The sequence below is a fragment of the Meles meles genome, chromosome 15 (assembly GCF_922984935.1).
Source record: "Meles meles chromosome 15, mMelMel3.1 paternal haplotype, whole genome shotgun sequence".
Lineage (NCBI taxonomy): Eukaryota > Metazoa > Chordata > Mammalia > Carnivora > Mustelidae > Meles > Meles meles.
This window is the reverse complement of record NC_060080.1, coordinates 32531555-32553619: the sequence shown is the minus strand read 5'-3', so window position 1 is coordinate 32553619 and position 22065 is coordinate 32531555. Positions and strand designations below refer to the sequence as shown.

General features: G+C 41.8%; 1 protein-coding gene across 9 annotated transcripts in view; it reads left to right on the top strand.

Moving 5' to 3' along the window:
- Positions 1-22065, top strand: part of SLC8A1 (solute carrier family 8 member A1) — a 329486-nt gene that overhangs the window by 291857 nt on the left and 15564 nt on the right. For all 9 annotated transcript variants that reach the window (XM_045979206.1, XM_045979200.1, XM_045979204.1 and 6 more), the window contains one exon: positions 8892-9167. In XM_045979206.1, coding sequence (XP_045835162.1) covers positions 8892-9167 — 276 coding nt within the window. The remainder of the gene's footprint in view (positions 1-8891; positions 9168-22065) is intronic.

Genomic DNA, 22065 nt, shown 5'->3' with positions numbered 1-22065 from the left:
TCAATAATGGGTAAGAGTACACTGAATTTCAAGGTATTTAGCCTGATGTGGAGTTATTTTACAAAAACAAAGCTTGGGGCAAAACCACATGACTAGTTGCATGAACCTAGGATCATTTAAGAACACCCAGTTCACGTAGACGAAGTCTTTAAGAAGAGAAGGAGGCAAGCTACACTGTCATTTTTCAGCTTTAAACTGATTCGTTTTTGCTAGAATCAAACTTACATGGAACTGGAACTCCTTCATGGGTTGTTTTCAATATTGACATGGCCCACATTTGCTGAGAAATATTTCTGATACGTTAGATATCTCTTGGGTCAACCATCCTAACAAGGTCCATAATGCCCTGAGCTAGTAAGGATTCTCTTCATTCATCCAGAGGTTCATCTGTTTCAGACAAGGTGGGATGTTATTCACAGAGAGTGAATTGCCTTCTTGTGTCCCTTCCAGCACTGTCGTGTATCACCGGCCCCTAGCCCCCCAAGTATGGACTGAAACCAGCACTGATCCTATAGAGCAGAACAGCCCACACCTGTCTCTAGCTTGGAACTGGGGGATGGGGATGATTAATAAGGTCTATGTAGGTGTCCTCTCCATCCCAGAACAGGCCAGCAGTCCAAGTTACTAATCTACAGCAATCTTGAACTCACATTTCATGCACAGTGGTGTTGCTATCCAATGCATTTATTTATCTAGGGACATAGAACTAGAGACCAATCAAGTATCCAGGAGTAAACTACATACAGTTAGATGTGGGTATACAGGCACACTGTATTCTAGACTCTGAGTGTCCACACCAATTCATATCCCCACTAGCTGGTGAAGAAGGACCTCTCATCGTACCCCCAGGCTTGTTCACAGGCCTACAGGGACTGGAGCAGTAAGACTAGAGACCAACAGTGAGCCTCACACCCTCCCCAAGGACAACTAGCTTCTCAGGGACTTCTCCACATTCCAGATACATTGCAAAGAAAGCTTTAAGAAGGAAAGTTCTTAGAGAGAGCTGGCATGACATCAACATTACTGGTATTCTAATATAGGTTTTACTGTACTGAAAAGACAGTAAGGAGTCACTTATCTTAAAGAGAATAAGCACAAATTGAATATTGTATGGTTGCAGGGCACCTGGGTGGCACAGTTGGTTAAGCATCTGGCTCTTGGTTTCAGCTTAGGTCATGATCTCAGGGTCATGAGATCAAGCCCCATGTTAGGCTAGGTACTCCGTGCAGAGTCTACTTAAGACTCTCTCTCCCTCTCCCTCTGTTCCTCCCCTTTGCCCCCCCCACCAAAATAAATAAGTAAATCTTAAAAAAAAAGAAAATTGCGTTGCCAGAAGTCAATTATACTAGTATGAGAAATGGAAGACAGGAGCTAGAAACGGCATTGAAAGAGTTGTTGATTTACAGGTATAAGTTATAGGTAGGGCTGTCTGTGAGGTGGCTACCAAAAGCCCAAAGTGTACATTAATGAAAGGGAATAGTGTCCAGAATGCAAAAGGCAAAAGACCTTCCCCGATGCAGGTGAGTTAGGTGTCTCTTAAAGTTACACTCAGCCCCACACATCATATTCTATGATTCTATGACTTAGCGCTCAGAGGAGCATGGCCAGCCTGATAAAGGAATGTGGAGCAAGGATTGAGGTTGAAATGGGAGCAGCCAGCTTCAACTGCCCAGAGAAATGGCATGCGGAGCAAGACTGGACCTTTTCTTTTCTTTTTTAAAATATTTTATTTATTTATTTGACAGAGAGAGAGGTCACAAGTAGGCAGAGAGGCAGGCAGAGAGAGAGAGGGAGAAACAGGCTCTCCACTGAGCAGAGAGCCTGATGCGGGGCTGGATCCCAGGACCCTGAGATCATGACCTGAGCCGAAGGCAGAGGCTTAAACCACTGAGCCACCCAGGCGCCCCAAGACTGGACCTTTTCCATTGGCCTGTGGTCCTATGGGAGGTGGGCAAATGAATAGAACCTAACAGCTAGAGCCACTAAAACTTGGGTTATGAGATCGTGAACTCTCTAATAGCTTAGACTCTGAGGTTTGGCACAGGTGACCATTCAATAGGCAGATTTTAAAGGAATGCATGTTACGCAGAGAGTTGACCTTATCAAGCTCTGAAACCCCCCTCCCCAAAAGCTTTAAGTCCAAGTATTTTCTAATACCTACATGTTTCTGGGGCACCTGGGTGGCTCAGTGGGTTAAAGCCTCTGACTTCGGCTCAGGTCATGATCCCAGGGTCCTGGGATCGAGCCCCGCATTGGGCTTTCTGCTCAGCAGAGAGCCTGCTTCCCTTCCTCTCTCTCTGCCTATCTCTCTGCCTACTTGTGATCTCTGTCTGTCAAATAAATAAATAAAATCTTTAAAAAAAATACCTACATGTTTCATTTGATAAAAGCAAATGCCTGCATTCTTTTCTTCTGTGCTTTGACAATGCACAGATTTAGGAATCTGAGTAAATTGTGTTTTGAGATCTCTCTTGATAAGGAATTATCTTGCAATATGCCTGGTAGAAAAATTGCTGATACCGTCTACTTTTCATCAGAGCATATATAAGTACTTCCCAACTATTAGGTTATAGGAAAATGTTTACAGCTCTTCTCCAAAATCCAGAACAAGAGGTAAATTCTTGTTTGGGGATGAATCTTTGGGATGCTGAATATAATGGCAAATAGAAACTGTTATGAGTGGGAAGAGATGAATAAATGTTTTCTCACTAGAAATAAGATAGAAGCACATAGAAGGGGAAATGGAGAGAAAAGTTTTTAGATCCCTGAGTGAGCGAGACAGGGTTTAACTCAAGCCCTCATGTATCAGATGGGGGAAGAGAGGGAGGGAGAGACACTGGAAAGTAAGAGAACAAAAAATTCAGTCAAATCACAATTTGTCATCTTTCCTCTTAAAATGAGGAGTGGTGAATTTGTAGATTGCTAAGGTTTCTTTCATCTTAAACATTCTATAATGCTGTCAGAAGCTTTGAAAGCAAAGAGAAATGGAAATCTACAACTGAAGAGAAGAAATCTTCTTGTAATTACTTTGTATCAGGTTGAAAAAAAAACAAAAAACAACAAAAAACAAAAACCCGGTAGCTATGAAAGAGAAAGCCCATTCAATCAAGTGAGCTTGTTAATTTGAAGGCAACAAATCTTTGTGTTCAGAAACTAAAGAGACATAAAATCAAATCAACCCTACTTGGGGGGGGGGAGGAGAGGAAGAATATTTCTTAAAGAACTTAGGCCCAAAACAATATGTGTTGAATGTAGAAAACCAGTGTGGTGATCTACCTTCACAGTTAACTGATTTGTACATTACATGGGGCTGTTGAGGAACACTTGCTGGGTTCAGATCATATGGATGACAGTGTGACTGGCAGATGTCATTCTATATCCATCTGTCATACTCCTGGAATCTGATCGTTCTCATTATTTCCTTAGTTGGAGGATGCTTTTACAAAATAAAAATGGACTAATTATAGGTAAATACCTAAAGATAATTGAAAGTCAGACCCTTCCTCAGGTTCATAGCAGCATGCTACTCCCCAAACTGCCTTCCCCAATGTAGTCCAGTTTCCCAAATTCTAGAGTGAAGAGCTAGATATAAACCAGGGTGTTTGATTCAAAAACTACATGGTTGACCTTTGACAATTAGAAATGGAAATAAGAACTTGTTCTACTCAAGTAGAGATTGCAAAATGGTCACAACAACCATGATGCCCTATATTTGTTTATTCTTTTCTCTCTTTTTTTATTTGTTTATTTTCAGCATAACAGTGTTCATTGTTTTTGCACCACACCCAGTGCTCCATGCACTACGTGCCCTCCCTATTACCCACCACCTGGTTTATTCTTTTCTATGTTTAGTTGGTCCCCAAGGTCTTGAGAAAGATCATATATGGCTGACTCTACTAAAAATGTATCATATCTAGAAAATAAATTACAAAAAAACATGGTGCATTAGTGTTTTCAAATTCCTAAAAAAGGCATCATTTTATCTATATAGCACTAGGCATTAAGAGTATTCTCAAATGCAACTTTGAATCAAGATGTGAACGATGTTATGCTCAACTTGCTTCAATAAGACATCATGTGTAACAAAATGTTCCCTGGGCTGTTAGACCAAATACCAACTCAGTCACTTACCAACTCTGTGATTATTTTAGAAAGTCACATAAACTCTCCGAACTTTAGGTTTTTCCTGTGTACAATGGGATTCGTAATGCTTACCTTGCAGCATTATTGTAAGGATTAAATAAGATCAGGTATGTGAAAAAGTTTAGTTTAGTTCCCATCACTTAGGAGACACCCTATCATCCTCCCTCTGTTCCTTTCTCCCTTTCTTTTCTTAAAATCAAGCAGCTTGGGGAAGCAGTGGTGATGATGACTCATTCAAACAGAATATAGATTCTGTGAAATCAGGATACTCAGATCACATTGATTTGCTGCCTGCCTTCTGACAAGTAACAGTGATGGACTATGACACAGATGTCTGTAAGGGGTTCACAGTTTTACAAAAGACTTCTGCATGTCCTCTTCTGGTCCTCACAACAGCTCTCTAATGTGGGAGTTAGGAAACTCAGTTGACAGATGAGGAGCTGAGGTTCAGGAAGTTCAAGTCCCGCTCCCAGACAAGCTCTGAGAACTAGAAATTGTGGTAAGTCTTCTGACCTAAGTGTCCACGGCACCCCAGCAGCCTCTTTCTCCGACTGTCAAAGCGCTCCCTGAAGGGAAACCCTGAGCACCTCTGCAGGGACACACACCAACACCTGGTCTGCATTAGACGCTCAGTTACCTGCAGGTGTCCAGCCCTGGGTTCTCTTTCATGATCAGTTGTGCTGATGCAACTTTTGTTCTCGTGCTCCAGGGTGGGGTCTGCGCAAGTTCTGTTAGGTCAGCAGTTGAAGCGATGCGTTCTCTTCTGTTGGTGGTTTTAATGATTTGGCTACTTTTGTAGTTATATTTAGGAAGTCCAGCCTGTCTCGAGGAAACCATTTGAAGGGCCATGGGAAGGATTAATCGAATGCAGCTTGTTATCTTTCCATTAGGGGAATCCAAAAAGCTGAAAAGAAGGATTCTGAGATAAGAAGATCCTTCGCTTAGGATGCTATAAAAGGAAACTGCCCACCCCCCCAAACTGCCTGTTCCTTTGCTAATGCAGAGGAGGGACTCGAAAGTATTACGTGGCCTCCAGTAAGCCTGAGCGGGCACACATACTGGCAGATTACTCTCTTTGCCATCACATAAAAGATGCTCCAGGTGGTTCGTTTTTAATTTTCCACTATTCTTTGCAAGGACCAAACTTTTGGTATAGCCCTGATGGTGGTGGATGGACATCCTGTTTCTTTTAACTTCTCCAAGACCAGGTAATTGTGCATCGTACATGGCAGTCTGCAGTCATTTTTTAATATTTAAATGGAATTTGAGTTGGAGATTAAAATTTATGAAGAACAGTGAGATCCCAGGGAAGAGGATAGGAAGCCATTTCTACTTTCAAATGTAATAAAACAGATGGACCTCCCATTCCAGACATAAGTGCTACAATATTGCAGATACCTTGTGATGCTGGAAACCTACCAAAGGAAATTTCTCACTCTACCCCTCTCTGTGTGTGTGTGTGTGCGCGTGCACACACACACTTATTTTGCATTGCATACATATAGATCATGAAGATAATTCCAGAGGGCAAGATTCAATTTTGTTTCTAAAAGCCTAGACTGTAACCTTAGGACCCAGCATGTTGACTGACCAATTAAGTAATAACAAGGAAACACAGTAGAATACTAAGTGGAAGACAATAATGCTAACTACCATGCTCATCATTATCTTGAACTACCCTCACTTGGAAGAGATGATCTAATTATTCCCTTGTGCATCTCTCATGGGAAAGGTGTTATTATTTCCATCTTGAAGACAAATATAATGTCTACTATCGATTTATAAGTGTCATTTCTTCTGAGAAGCTTCACTATTTGCTTTCTGGCTCATCTTCATACTATGAGTCTCAGACAGCCCAAATTAAGTAATTTTGTAGGATTATAGGCAGAATGATCTGTTTCCATAAATGATTAAAATTCAGTGTTTCCCAAATTGTTTAAATCATATATGCTATGAAGTTACAAAATGTCCAACTTCTAAGGAACTTATAAGGATCTTATAAGGATCATATACAAAATGAATATAGCCATAAACTTATAAGGATCATATACAAAATGAATATAGCCATAAAGTCTAGTGCTTTCCCTGAGTTTTTGTAGGGTATGAGCAACTCTTCCCTCCTTGGGATGTGGAGATTATTCAGCCCATAACATGTGCTTTTATCTAAAATCATCTTTTGCTTTCAGGCAAGATATTAGAAATATGTAACCATATATCATGACACTTCAGGAAGCAGTGATTAAAAGGGAAGTGGAGGCACATTAAAATTTTAAGGGTTTATTTGAGCAAATATATATTCAAATCAGGCAGAGTCCAACCTACGTGGTTTAGGGACACAGCCGATAGGAGGGAGGGGAAAAGCTTTTGTGGAGCAGAAGCGGAAATAAAGCAAGGAAATTATTTGATTGGCTGTAGCTTAAGTGGTTGCCTTACTTGGTAGAGCCTGGGTGGCTCTTGGGGTTGGTTGCTCTAAAACTGTGTTTTCTCAGATACTAAGTGTATTGACTGAAATTCACATGGCTTCGGTTGTGATTTGCCTTCATAGATCACCCAGGCATTAGAGCCACCTCTGTCTCAGAGCCGCCATCAGTCACTTTAACATCGTCAACAATGCTTTCTTACTCTAGTGGGTCACACACTTTCCTACTAGCTGGCCTGACTTGAGTTCCTTCCTTCCCAAGTCTCCAAAGGTGATTCTGTTCATCTGCTGGGGGCTTCGTCCCAACACTTTGCTGGAGACGGTCCAAAACCTGAAAGGGGAGACTGTTTTCTCCACAGATCCCTAGAGTTTGCTTGCATAATAATTCTGACCACGTGCTCATGGAAGAGTGAGCCATGGCCTCGTCTCTTCCTGTGACATGACCAGTGACACATGGAGACATTCCTCTTTTCGTGTTTTGTGAGAGGCACAGTTTCCTCAAAGATCCTCTGCCTTAAAGGTTTTACCAGTAATGATGTACACCAGATGGCCTCACCACTGAGTGTCTCACAGAGAACCCACGTATTTGCTCCTTGCTGGTAATCTCAGGTCACACAGTCAGCTGGAAAGTATGACAGCCTCACCTGCTTCCAACAGCATCAGTTGGACAAAGGAAAAGTAGATCCCTGTTGACAAGGTTTGGGGCCAAGGGGGGGAGGGGAATAAAGTCCTCAAGGGATTCTTTCCAAAATGACAGAAAACCCATGAATTTATGTTTGCCACCACTTCGAGAAGAGCTGACATTCAGTAACCCAATTTTAAAATAATGTGAGTGGGGATTATATCCCATGATAAATGAAGTCTCTGTTTTAGAATATTACTATTGATTTCCTGCTTCCTTTAAGTAGTAAGCTTGGTGCATTTCTTTTTCTTTCTCTTTTTTTTTTTTTTTTTTTTTTTTGACAGAGAGAGATCACAAGTAGGCAGAGAGGCAGGCAGAGAGAGAGCGGGAAGCAGGCTCCCTGCTGAGCAGAGAGCCCGATGTGGGACTCGATCCCAAGACCCTGAGATCATGACCTGGGCCGAAGGCAGCGGCTTAACCCACTGAGCCACCCAGGCGCCCCAGCTTGGTGCATTTCTTTATACACCGATGATATGATATAATTGGCAGAACTGGGCTGTATGTACGTGTATATATATTATGTAATTAAGCAGTTCTATAAAGTCAGTGAAGGTTCGGGCGTGCATTAATTCATTGAACAAGCCCTTAGCCAACTTATCGCACATGTTGGAGATGGGACCGAACACTAGGGACACAGAAATGAACGAACTCCTGCCCTTGCTGGGCTCACAGTCAACCGGGGAGGAAAGAGTTTGGGTGACTAGTCTAGAGTGAGGTTGGTTCTCAAGAATCACCTATGCCACTTCCCCTCTACTCTAACCCCAGTCCTCCAGTTTCTGATTCAGTGTAGCCGGGAATTTGCTTTTCCAACAAGTTCCCTGGTGAGGCTGATACTTCTGGTCCAGGGACCATAGTCTGAGAACCACTGATCTAGTGTCCCAAGTGTCAGAAGGCTAGGGAAGCTCTGAGGAGGAATTTCCAGCTCTGATGGGAAGACAAAGGGGCTGTCCGAGTTTTCACAAAGGAAGTGAGTTTTAAAGGATAAGTGGAGAAGGGGAAGGGGGGAGGGATTAGGACATGCCAAACACATTCAGTTCTAAAAGACAGAAGTAGGAGAGAGTACTTATAGTTTGAAAAAAATGCAGATAATTGCATTGGCTAGGATGAGGTTTGAGTTTGAAGTAACTGCAAGAGATGAAGCTGAAGACATCTGTGGGGCCCAGGGCTATGACTGAGGGCCTGTCATACAGGACAGTAGCTGAGTATTTAACCATGAATCCACAGAGCCTGGGTCCAAGCTGGAACGACCTTGGTTAGGAGAACTCTGTCATCATTCTCTTTTATGGAAAGAGGTTTCTTTCTGAGCCTAGCACAAAGCTTCCCAGTCTTTTGGAAGAAATCCTGTTGATGTCCCTGAAATGACAACTTTCACTGGAGGGGATAGGACTGTAGAAAGGATGTGTTGATTGCATATAACCAGAACTGGGTGGTTCTACCACAGTGATGGGGTACGTCAGGAGCTTAATAATCAATTGGTTAATTATAATTGACTCTGAGTTTATGATTGAACCCTAAGCTTCAATCACCTCTAATGACCTCCTGCTTACTCAGAGGGGAGGGATGACAAGGTCTAGGAAGGAGGGAGCTGGAGAAAGGAAGACACCACTGAGCCCGGATTGCGATGATATGTGCTTCTCCTCCCTCCAGGGGAAGATGACGACGACGACGAATGTGGGGAGGAGAAGCTGCCCTCCTGTTTCGATTATGTGATGCATTTTCTGACCGTGTTCTGGAAGGTCCTCTTCGCCTTCGTGCCCCCTACAGAATACTGGAATGGCTGGGCCTGTTTCATTGTCTCCATCCTCATGATCGGCATCCTGACGGCGTTCATCGGAGACCTGGCTTCCCACTTTGGATGCACCATTGGCCTGAAAGATTCTGTGACTGCAGTGGTGTTCGTTGCGCTTGGCACTTCAGTACCAGGTAGAGAAGACGTTTCGTATATGATTTCCCCCAGACGTGGCAGCCCATTCACCTTCTTGACCTTTTCTTTCTCACAGTTTCAAGGACTGTGATAACAAACAGGCCTATGAAAGGCAAGAGCCCAGAGGTATAAATAATGTCACTGCCAGAAGACTATCATGGCAGTTTTCAAGGTTAGAAGGCTGGTCAGTATCATCGTGATGACAGGAGAGCATTCCCGGAGGGACTGCCTAGAGAGCACAGACTGGTTTGCCAGCTAGATCGATAGATCAGCTTCCCATTACAGTCAGCAGTTAGCACTTTCAAAAACACAAAATTATGAGTCATCCTCAAGCACAAGATTTGTCTTTTATATATTTACTAACGTTGGGGTAATTTCCATGAAACTGTGTTGGTTGGGTAACTGAGATAAATACCTATGGAAGACCTGATACAATATTCTCCTGACCCAAACGTTAATGTAAATTAAAAAAAAAAAAAAGTAGACGATCAGGACAGAGCAAAAGTAATCCCAGCCAAAGCAAGCAGGCCAAGTACACATTTTGTGGATGTCTTTTCGTGCATTCCTTATAAGCTAAAGTCTTCTTCCAGTCTACAACCGTAGCTCATTATATTTGCCCAGACTTCTAAGAAATCATCCTCCCAAACATGAACTTGAGAGCAGTAATTTTCAAATTTCGGTGAGCATCAGAATTACCTGGGAACTTGTTTAAAAAACAATATCTTAACAATCCATAAACATAGTATGTTATAATTGCATTTATTTAGGGTTTATTTTAATTTCTGTTAGTGTTTTATAGTCAGGAATGCTTTGTATCACATCTTTTGATAGATTTATTTCTAAGTATTTGAGGACTTTGGGTGCTATTATGGGTGTCTATATTATGTGTCATTTTTTACTTTCTGGAATACAATTAAATTTTATAGATAATCATTGTACCAGTGACCTTTTTAAAGTCACTTATTAATAAAAAAAAAAAAAAAAAAAGCAAATGCCTGCAACCCACCGTCAACCTTTGGAATCAGAAGTTCTAAAGGAAGGGCCCAGACATGTGTGTTTTTTGTTTTTTTTTTCCATTTTATTTATAGACATGTGTGTTTTAAGCTCACAGGTGATTCTGGTGCATATCAGAGCCTGCTGTCACCAAAGATCTAGTTGACTTCCTGACAGCCATACAGATAACCCTAGCTGGTGGTTTTGATGCTGAAAACAAGTGCACTTTAAACTGTGTATTTCTGTCTCTGCTGGAATTCACTAGCTGTTCTTCCGCACTCAGATATTTATCACGTCAGTGTCTCTGAGCCTTTCTTTACGTGTAAAATAAGGATAACCATACCGGACTTGCAGAATCGTGACAAGGACTGGAGAAAACACCTATAAATTATGCATCTAGTAAAGCATTTAAAAAGTAGAGAGAGTTTGATTAAAACAACAGCTTTTGGTATTATTTATGAATTGCTGAGGGTGATCTGACCAGTATAAATCTGATACTTGATCCTTGAGTAACCAGAAGGAGCCTGTCCAGATGTAGAGTGGTGAGCCACTGCCCGTGGTGTTATCCAACTGATCCACCACGTGGGAGTCCTCGTCAAGGGGCCTGACAAGGTTCTGGTGTAAGTGAGTTCACGGAGGACTCAGGGGACCCAGGGGGTCCTGGTATGTCTGCCTTAGCGAGTAGAACTATGCAAAGTCTTGCAGTTGACTGCTGATCTCTCAACACCAGCTGTTTCTAGCGGTTTCCAGTTTTGGTCTTTATTTTATTTATTTTTTTTTTCTGAAAATACCCAGAAATTTAACAAGCAGGAGGAAAGCCTTAAAATATTCTTATTATGAGTTGTTTTGTTTAGAGAACATATACACCAAAAGGAACTAAACAAAACAGTTAGCCATCACTCTATCTTAGGTTACTATAGGAATATGCTTTGGAGGCTACTCTCCCTAAGGCTTAAATGACTGTATCAAATGGTACCCAGGTTAGCACACTCTTCTGGCCCTGAGTTTAACCCTTGAGGAGAATATGTGCAAATTATGCTAATGAAAGCAAAATTAGGTCTCTCATCAGAGTTACTCAAAATCAACCTACCTCTCCAGAAAGTCAGCAGTTGGTCCTACCAAATGCATCCTTGTTTGCCAAATAATCAAAAAAAAAAAAAAAAAAAAAAGGCTTTTACTACATCAAATCCTTGTTTCTAAAAATATACATTTTTTAAATTTCCCTGATCCTCATCTCAATACCTCAAAACAGACTCCTTTTCTTGTATACTAGTTTTCCAAAGTAGCTCTGTGCTTCTCTTGTATTAAACTCTCTTGAAAAGTGTGGCCACCATACCATATCATTCATTTTTTTTTCCCTATAACATACAATGTGGATTACACTAAACCTTCGTGTACAAACCTCATTTGTTCTGCCACTTAAAACCAGCTCAGAATCCAGGTAGGGGCATCAAGAGGTAAGGAAACCTGTTGGGGGAGAATACAACAGAACCATTAGCTGTCAAAATGGTTTCCCTCCACCGCCATAAGCTCTTCCCATCGGGAAACAGATTTCTTTGCTCTATTATCAGAGAATTCCTGTAATTTGCTGTGGTATGAGCTGTGCTGCATGTTTTCTGCACAGTGTAGTCACAGGTGATCTCATAATCATATTTATATAAACAGACATTTCCCCCCCCCAAAAAAGCTGTGCAGATTGAACAAGGTGCTGAACAAACATAATTTTTCTGACTTTATTCTTGAACCCTGATGCTTCAGAGCAGTGCTTTATTACCTCTCCTGACTCCTCAAAAAAAAAAAAAAAAAAAAAATTCTGTTATTCCCAGATGACAAAGCCCAGTTGCTATAGGTGGAAAAGAGACTAATTCTTTTCACTCAAAGCTTACCACTTAAAGGCATTGGTCCTGAGGCCTGGTTTTTTTCTCTAGGTGACGTCTTGATCCTTTTCCTGAAGTAGGAGGGCTCCAAGCTAGTGTATGATGCATTGCTGTCTCTTTGTAGGTGAGACCCTTGGATTCTCAGCTTCTGATGGCCTGCCCTAAGGCAGGATTATTTAAATACCTCACTTAAAGTATTTTTTTAAAAAAATCATATTCAAACTCTATGGGGAAAAGAGCTTCTCCCTCCCACCAGTGGTAATTAAGTGCTCATTATAATCTACTGTCAGAGGAGGACTCCTGAGGGTCTTCATGGGGATTGAGGGGGCTCAACCTTAGGTAGGCGTAGAAGACCTTAAAGACTCAAACTTGTTAAGAGAGCAAGAGTCTACTTTTCCTGAATCACCCTCTGCAGAGCTCCTTGTCTGGAGAAGAGGGGCTTCTTGAATGGTCTTCTTCTACCTTTAAATGTTGGAGTAAGTAGAGTGTGGTCTCCAGCTCTCTTCTCTTCCCCATCTGGAAACCTGGCCTGTCACATCAGTCTTCATGACTTAAATGCCACCAACACGCTAATGCTTACCAAATGTTTATCCCAGCCTCGTCTTTCCCGAGTTGTAGATTCACATGTCAATTGCCCTCCCTATATTGATGCTGGATGTGTAATGTGGGCTCCAAATCACCATGCCCAAAGTAGAACTGCTTATTTCCACTGCCCATGGCCTTTTCCTTCAACCAAACCTATTCCTTCCAGATCTTGCCTTTTTTTCTGGAAAGCAGTATCGTTATCTAAAACAGTATGATCATACTGATCATCATCATCTTCAGTAACATATCAACAGTGTCCTTGATTCCTTTTTCCTCATCCCCACAGTCAAGACATTCATAACTCCTGCAGATCTTACCTCTACGGTGCATCTTGAAGGGACCCACTTAGCTCTCTCTACACCACCAAGCCCTGGTAGGCCGTTCTCTTGGATCCCTGCAGGGGTCTCCTGTCTGTCTCCATGCTTCTGCTAAGGATTGTTTTAAGATGCAATCAGACTGCATTTCTGCCTACAATCTTCCATGGGCTCCCTACACAGGATAAATGTCAGAAGTATCCCCCTGGCTTACAAAGACCTATGTGATTTGGCCCCTGACTGTCTTTCCATTCTGTTTTCCACCTTCCCCATGTTCCTGAGCCACACTGTCTTGTTTACTGTCCTCCATGCCCCAGGTTCACTCCTTTCTCAAAGTTGCACTCACTGTCTAAAATGCTCTTTCCCTTCATTTACGCAAGATTGGTTCTTTGTCTTCACGTATATGTCATCTTAAAAATCACTTCATCAAAGAGACCTTTCCTAACCACCCATGTGAAGCATCTTATATCACCTTATTTTCAATAGAGTCTTTATTACTTTCTGGACATTGCATTTGGTTTTGAATGCTATTGTCTATTCTCCCCACTAAAATGTAAGCTTCATGGGAAAACCCTGCCCTTTCAATCTCTCATTATCTTTGGCTCCTAAAATCATGCCTAGCTAATACATAAGTAATGGAATTGTATATGCCCATGTGCTTGTGTGTTTGTGTGGATGTGCTTTGTCTATAAATGAATGTACAGATCAGTCATTTACACATTAGTATGAGTTACTTAAATCAGATGGCTTTCTTAACACCTAGAGACAAAAAAGAATTAAAGTTATGATTGAGGGAGGTATGCTGTACATACTTTTGTAGTGTGGCTTATTCTTGAGGAATATATCTGGGTAGGTTATTGTGGTAAGAAGGGCATGTGTAACAAGAGCATGGAGTCTCCTCTTTCATAATTTGGCTATGCTGGAAAGTGTGATGAGGCGTGAGATAGGTTGTCCCTTCTTCATTCTTTTCTCTGCTATCATCCCTGCTTTTAAGATCCTGAAATCAGGCCAATACTTTTAAAACTTTTGATACATTCTGTGTAGTGCTAAATAGGCATTTTGCAGTAGCCTGACTTGGGTCCATAACTATATTATATCAGATTGTTTCTATAGAACACAGGCTCAAAATTCAAGAGAAATTAATCCAACAAGTTTAGAACCCAGCCATTTTTGTAGTAGGCATTATCTGTATTGTACACCTTTTTAGCTTACAATTATTTACTTGGATAATACTGGGTATATTGGGTCAAGATATCTCAGCTTCTATATCATGTTCAAAACATGATTTTCCTTTCATCTGTTGCTCTACTAGAGTCAAGTAGAAGCAAGTATCCTTCCTTAATTACAGAGAAATCTCTTAGATGTTAAAGAGTTGGGAATATTTTTACTTCGGTTCTGCCTTGGTCTTTCTCCATACATCTTGATTAAGGCTTGTGCCTGAATCTCGCCTACTACCCCCTATAACTTCCAATTATGAGTTGTTTACTCCTAGGACCACAACACTTTAAAAATGGGTATCCTAGGGATGTTTCTTAGCCTCTGGCATTGTTAGATTTTCTGTTCATTTCCAGTGTTTTAAATATCCTTTAAGTTTTGTCAAGTAGGAATTATTTCACTGTAGAAATTTTAAGTCATAAAGGGAAAGAAAATAGATGATTTTAGGCATTTTCCCCCATTCTGTATATAGAACCTTTTGTTAAAAATAAGAGAGAAAATGTGTGCTATTTTAAAGTTACGTTACTTCCAGATTTCTAACTATCATAGGAAGAATTTGACAAAACCTGGTTATCCTAGCTATTCCCTACATTCTCTTAGCACAGTATAAATGACAGTATACTGAGGGGATACAGGGATGGGAGCATTAGAATTCGATCCAGGAAAGCTGGTCTTCTAACTATTACTCATTGTATGACTCAAATTGATCTTTTGACTCAGCCTTGGTTTTCTTGCCTGTAAAACGGGCATGTATTAAGGAGAGTTGATGAGAAGATTAAGCGCTATGGGCCTCAGAGCACTTTGTCAACTGAAAATTGGTATTAATCCAGGAAATAATTACATTGATGTCAACTCTCAAAACGTCAAAAGGAATAGAAACCATCAGAAACGAGAATGAGTGGGAAAAGTTTTATGAGCAGAGGTGGAAATTTTAAAATATTTACCACATCACTCCACTGTGTGCTAGGCATGTGCACTGTATTTACATGATCTGTTATATTATTTAGGTTATATCATTAAGTGGTAGGACGTGATTTTGTCCCCCCTGAGGTTTATTTATTTATTTTTTGTCCCTTAGACCCTTCTCCTAAAAATGAGTTTTATTTTTTACCTCTTTAATATTGTGCTAGAAAACACTATTTGTTTTGCAGAAAGAAGAATCATTATGGATGGTTAACATGTTTTGGGTTTTAGTTTCCAACCTCTAATAACTCTAAAAATTACAATACTATATCGTATACTTGAGTAATAGGACATTGCAATTTATTAAACCTCGCTGCTCTATTTCCGGTGGATCCTAAAGTAACATGTATGGTTTTACATGTTCTATACAGCAATCTCAAGGGATCACCATAATCTAAATGATACCCCTGGGTATGTACAGGGTACCATACCCAGGGATGTATATAGTCGTGGCCCTGTCTAAAAGTCAGTTTATTGCATAAAGAAAATGAGCACCAATGTCCTTAGTTACACAAGGAAATTAAGGCTCAAGAGAATAAATGATTTCAAGCTTCAGTCAATGACAAATTATGTCTCTATTATAATCTGTACTCAACCACCCTCATTCCACCTTGGTTTCACATTTTTTTTTCTTTTTCAAAGATTTTATTTATTTATTTCACAGACAGAGATCACAAGTAGGCAGAGAAGCAGGCAGAGAGAGAGGGAAGCAGGCTCCCCGCAGAGCAGAGAGCCCGATGCGGGGCTCAATCCCAGGACCCTGGGATCATGACCCGAGCCGAAGGCAGAGGCTTTAACCCACTGAGCCACCCAGGCACCCCCCTTGGTTTCACTTTTAAAGTAAGCATTCTATACATTCTTCCTCACATACCTTATAATTTGGGGAAAATTACTTCTCTCTTTGCTTCCATTTAGTATTTCCCACTTTTAAAGCATACAGCAGAATTATACTCAAGCTCTTTGGGGCCAGGCACTATCGTTATTCTCTTTGGCATGGAAAACACCTAGTAGAATACATGCTTCTCAAAATTTCAGAAACGGTAAAGGCCTATTTCTATACCCACAAATAGTTAGCATTGCTTGCACATAAAAATTTAAACACTAAGACCATTGGAAACCCTTTTAAATCTGTTCAGCTCTGACCTAGCTGGGGGAAAAAAAAAAAAAGCCAAGATAATCCACATGAGCATAGCCATGCATTGCTAATGGAAGTGACCACAAGAGGAGGTCTGGTCATTCTGTGCCAAGACCAAAGATTCCTGCGATACAGTGGCCAGCCACTGGGGCCAGTAGGACCCAAGAAAGACATATTAGGGATGTTCTCTCAGCAGTCATGTTCTGCAAAGACTTACTGACCATTCTGGAAATCAAGCCCAGTCTTCTAAGTCTCTGAGCAGAAAGAAGTAGGAGCCCAGGAGTAGGATCACTAGAGATAAATGTCCAAGGCATCTATCCCTACACACACTCAGCCTACCCCTTACCTAACAACAGAGATGGGGCCAGAAGGAAACACAGCACCCCACACAAATCAAATATTCTTCTCAGGGGAAATTGTATTCAGCCGTTCGGAAATCTCTCAACCATCTGATCTACCCAGGAGAACCACAAGGAATCTGACGGATGCAATCATTTCCTCTCGCTCCATCCTACTTGAGACAGTGTTCTCATTTCCGGGCTCACAGATGAACTCGTTAACTCTCTCAATATCAGAAAGATTATGCAACTTCTTCTTAGTACAGTGTTAATGGAGATCCACCAGGAGGTATAAAAGAACACGAGCTTTAGAGTCAGATGGACATGAGCTCGAACACACCCACGCCACTTATAAGATGTATGACACCCCTAGAGGCAAACTGCTCACCTCCTATCAACCTTAGTTCCTTCACCTGAATAACAGGGACATGAAAATCTGTTTCAGAGTTGTAGTGAGGATGACACGAGAGCACTTTAACCAAGTACTCAGCACAGGGCCTTGCATATGACTGCTGCTCAAAAAAAAAAAAAAAAAAAAGTTCTCTTTGCTTTAAAAAAAAATTATTTTTTTAAATTTATCTGACATAGAGAGAGAGAGCACAAGCAGGGGGAGCAGCAGGTAGGCAGGGAGAGGGAGAAGCAGGCTCCCTGCTGAGCAAGGAGCCCCATGTGGGGCTTACTCCCAGGACCCCTAAGGCAGCCACCTAACTGGCTGAGCCACCCAGGTGCCCCTCTCTTTGCTTTTTTACTTCACCGGACTGATACATGGGTTTAGGCCTACTGGCACTTAGCTACATCACAGCAAGTGAAAATAGCAAACCAAGTAAATTCTCAGCCTGGCTTCATTATGATCCTATGTAAGGAATCCTGGTGAGCTGGACATTCCCAATTGCGTTCCTGTTTCCTGCAACTGTATCCTCTCTGAGCTTAATCCTCTGAACACTGGCGTTTCAACTCAGCCACAGGCTGGAGAGGAAGTGCCGTTGCTACAGTGTGTATACATTTTTAATTGGATGATTAACATTTCACATCAGCTTAAATGGGAATGAAAACAGAATTGCTTTACTCTGCATCATGATTTCCCCACGGCTTTAATGTCTGTTCCCCCAAGAGGATCCTAAAGGGCAGGCGTATTTCTTTTCCAGATACCCTAATAAGCAGTTTCTTTGCCACCAAGAAAGGTCAGCACTGCTGAAAACGGGCCCTCTGACGGTAGTCAGGCCAAGAGGCAGAGCCACCTAGGGACACGGCCGGAGTGCAGCACCACGCAGCATTCATCCCTCGGAGGGCTTTCCCTAGGACCTTGTTTCAGCCTCTTGGTGGGGACCAGAGACCTGGAGGTAAAATGCTCCGTATGTCTCAGCACACTCTCTTACGAATAGGTGATGTCATAGCAGTTGAAAGCAGCTCACAAAAGCAAACATAAGGACAGAGCAAAACAAAGGAAGGCTGGATACTAGATTTCACAAGATTTGCTCCATAAATGGCACACGAACAGCCTGTTATCCGAAACTGAAAAAACACTGGGCAGTAGACTCCAGGCAGCAGACCCAAAGCATCTTGTAAAAACCTGGGAAAGACCCATTTCAAAACTGTTCGTATCTTGTATTCTTATGGCCCAAAAGAAGAGTTTGTGTTCAGTACTTTTAAGTTTTTTTGCTGGCAGTTACAATCCTTGATTTGTCTCCAGAGACAGGACTGTGTGAACAGTGGGCAGGGAGCACGAGGCTGGAGGGGGACCAAGATGCTGACCATGAGGTCCCTTCGTAGGAGGTCCGTGAGAATTCAGCACGCGGCATGCCCAACAGGAAGCTCCACGGTTTTTAGATTAGTGCCCCAACCCCACGCCAGCCACCTGCACTCGGTTCCACAAAAACCACAGTGTAGGAGAAGGGAAGCTAAAAATATTTCATCCTGGTCTTATCTGATCCTTCTTACAGAGTCTAGGTCACCCAAAGCAAGGACATTGGCAGAAACATCCTACCCCATTCAGCGGTGTGGGTAATGAGTGTGTGTGTGTGTGTGTGTGTGTGTGTTCAGAGAGAGAGTGTTATGAATGTGCAATGTGGATTAATATAAATTTCCTCTCCTTTTTAGTCTCAAGGTATATTCCAAAGGGAGCAAATGTCAAGTACACTGAAGGCCTTAGGCCTGTTTGCTCCAAGGGGCTCACGAGAGCACAGGTCTCCTACAGGGGACTTGTGAATAAGGTTGAGGTGGTAACTTTCCATTTCTCCCTTCTCCCATTTGAAAATAAGATAATGAAAATGAAAAATTTCAAGAGCCACTTTTTTTGCATTTCTTTTCTTCCATATTCAGGCCTCAGGCTGCATTTTTTAACAGCTTTATTGAGACATAATTTATGTACCAGAAATGTCACTCATCGAGGGATACAGTTCAGTGATTTTCTTAGCAAATCTACAATGCCCTGCAAATACTACCCTAATCCAGTTTTAGAACATTTCATTCACCCTAATAAGATCCCTCTTGCCTCCAGACAGGTAACCCCCACTTCTACGTCCTGCCCCAGGCAACCACTAATGTAACTTCTTGACCCCCAGAGTTGTCTTTTTCCAATGTTTCACAGGAACCAATTTTAATATAAAAAGGTCACAGGTTCTCTACATGATAGTAATTGCATTTTAGTAATACAAAAGGTAGGAATTTACCTTAGGTTATGTAAGGTTTTAAAATAAATTTTGTTTTGGGGCGCCTGGGTGGCTCAGTTGGGTTAAAGCCTCTGCCTTCGGCTCAGGTCGTGATCCCAGGGTCCTGGGATCGAGCCCCACATCGGGCTCTCTGCTCCACGGGGAGCCTGCTTCCTCCTCTCTCTCTGCCTGCCTAGTTGTGATTTCTCTCTGTCAGATAGATAAAATATTAAAAATAATAATAATAATAAAATAAAATAAAATAAATTTTGTTTTGCGCACCACAAAATCTCTACAGACATTTGCAAACTACAAGTGAGAGAGGTTTTTGGTCTTCATCCCTTTGTCCATATATGGAACTGAGCAGCCAACCTTTAAAACAATCCCACTATCCTCCCCACAAAGGTAATCTTGGCTCATATATTCCAGTTGCTGGGGGAAAATACCACACAATGGTATTTTGAATTAGCACTATGACTCTTGGGGTAACACCTTGAGCCTAAATATCCTTGGTCCAGGGAGTCAGGTAATCATAACACAGTGCTAAGGAGGGAAATCCAATGAGTTCAGTTTCTTACTCTTATCCCTGCCTTAGCATGTCACCCTGTAGATGCTAGTCATTGGCCCCTGGACCCATTAGGAAGTGAGTCGAGCCCAGGACCTTGAAGAGAGGCCATGTACACGTTCTCCCTACACACAGAGTGGCCTATTATTACTAAATTCAAAAGAAAAAAAAGTGTAGTATAAAAAAGCAGAACTTAATTGCCATGTCATGGTACTGCATGAGCAACAAATTTAAGGCCCAATGGTATTTTGAGAAAAGAAGGCAAATAAAAAGCAAGTCTTACATGTGACTGTAAAAGCATTTTAATACTGTTGGGGATAGAGCATATTATAGCATGAAACCGTGGTACTTGGCATTTCTGCACAAAGCCAGCTGGAACGCTGTCAACGTTCCTCAGCACACAGGCCTCACATCCTGCCTCTTCCCAAGATTGAAACATAAACTATGTATTATTAGTTCATATTCTGCTTCATTCCAGAGAAGGGATTTAAATCCATAATACGCCTTACGTTCTTTGGCCACCTTTCCTGGCACATGACCCAGAAATGCCAAATCTATTGGTGATCATATTTGACAACCTTTGTTTGGCTCAGCACACACAAATCCTGTATTTTGTGCTAAAGAGAAGACAGCTTACTTTGATTCTATCATTTACAATCAGGATATTGTGTATTGTATTTGTTTTCTTTCTCCTCTCCCCTGCCCTCTGGAGCCCAGGGGGCTTTTTGACATGGTCCTCCATAAATTGTAAATTCTTATTAGGTTATCAGTATAAAAAATCATGGGTTGAGACAAGAAGCAAGACTTGCTGTCGTCCCGAACTGCAGAGATCCCCACTGGGGTCTACAAATGGACCCAGCAGAGGGCTAATTATACCTTCTCATTCCTGCAATGCAGTTGTAAAACAACAAATCACCACAAATGTGGCAAAAGGATCATGAAAACGTCCTTCCCTGAAGGATTCTATGTCTGATGATGCTTCAGCCGGCTGAAACATGGCAAGCCAGAACCCCTAATCTCACCCATCAAACTAGAGCACCGCAAGTCAGGCTGCTCAGAGGGGGCTCAGTATTCAGGGTGAGGTCGCATCAGAAGTGGCTCGGGTGCTGCCCGTCCTTTCATCTGTGCTTCTAGAGTTTCACATTTAGGGAGACAAGAGTCAGACCACCTAGAAGAACCTCATGTTGGTAACTTCAGTATCAAGTCTTCTTGTCCTGAGAATGTGGATCAAGCCCTTTCTTCTACAACTGCTACCCCTGGGTTGAAGCCACAGCAGGGATAGTAGCGAAAAGTAATCTTGAAAATTAAAAGCTTGTGTTCTGACAGACGAAGCCAGGAGCCAGGATGTGCAAACTGAGTGAGACAATATGGCATTCTTGATCATCAAATCGTCAGGTGGTCTTCTCTCTACCCTAGTCATCAGGCATTAAGGAGATTAATACCATTTTTAAACTAAGTCAAAGGAAGCAGTGGGATGGAGGGAGGCATAGCATAGGATCCAGGACTATTCTGCACTCAGTTTCGTTGATTTTACAAATATTGAGTGAGCCCCACTATATAGTAGGCCCTGTGGGACACAGTAGATACAGAGGGATAAACAAGACCGAAGTTCGGTTGAATCCCATGAAGTTCGCACCTCAGTGGAAGAAAATGGATGCTTCACAAAAATAGGATAACGTTAAAAAAAAAAAATAGGATAACGTTTCAGAGAGCAGTGAGCATGAACCGTGTTGAAAAGAAAATAAAGCAGGATTATGGGATCCTGGCATTGAGAGCACGTATGTTCTATGCATGTGAAGGAGGATTTTAATAGGGTGATGTGACTCCTTACACCAAGAATTGGCAAATTACCTACTCAGACCTCTAGTTATCCGCCTGAAAATTCATCCAGGCAGTTCTAATCTTAAAAATGACGACTAGGGGTTACTTTTCCCTGGCCTATTCCTTTAAATAACCCCTTTGAGTTATTTGGTGGTTTCCTTCTCTCTCTGGGCAGCTGTGACTCTCTTCTCAGTCCCTACCACATCTGTTCTTGTGGGAGAGTACCTGAGTGCCCTGGGTTTTTCTCCTCAGTGCTTCTTCCCCTCCCCTTGGGAATGTTCCGTGTCAGTTATTACTTTGGAATAGCTAACAAATGATCCACATTAAAGCATCAGTGATTCATGATGATTTCATCAGGGCAGAGCATTTGCTTGAAACAAAAAGTGTTGCAATAGGGACGGCGTTTGCATAGCTTCATTGTTTAAAAAGTACATTTGTATAAT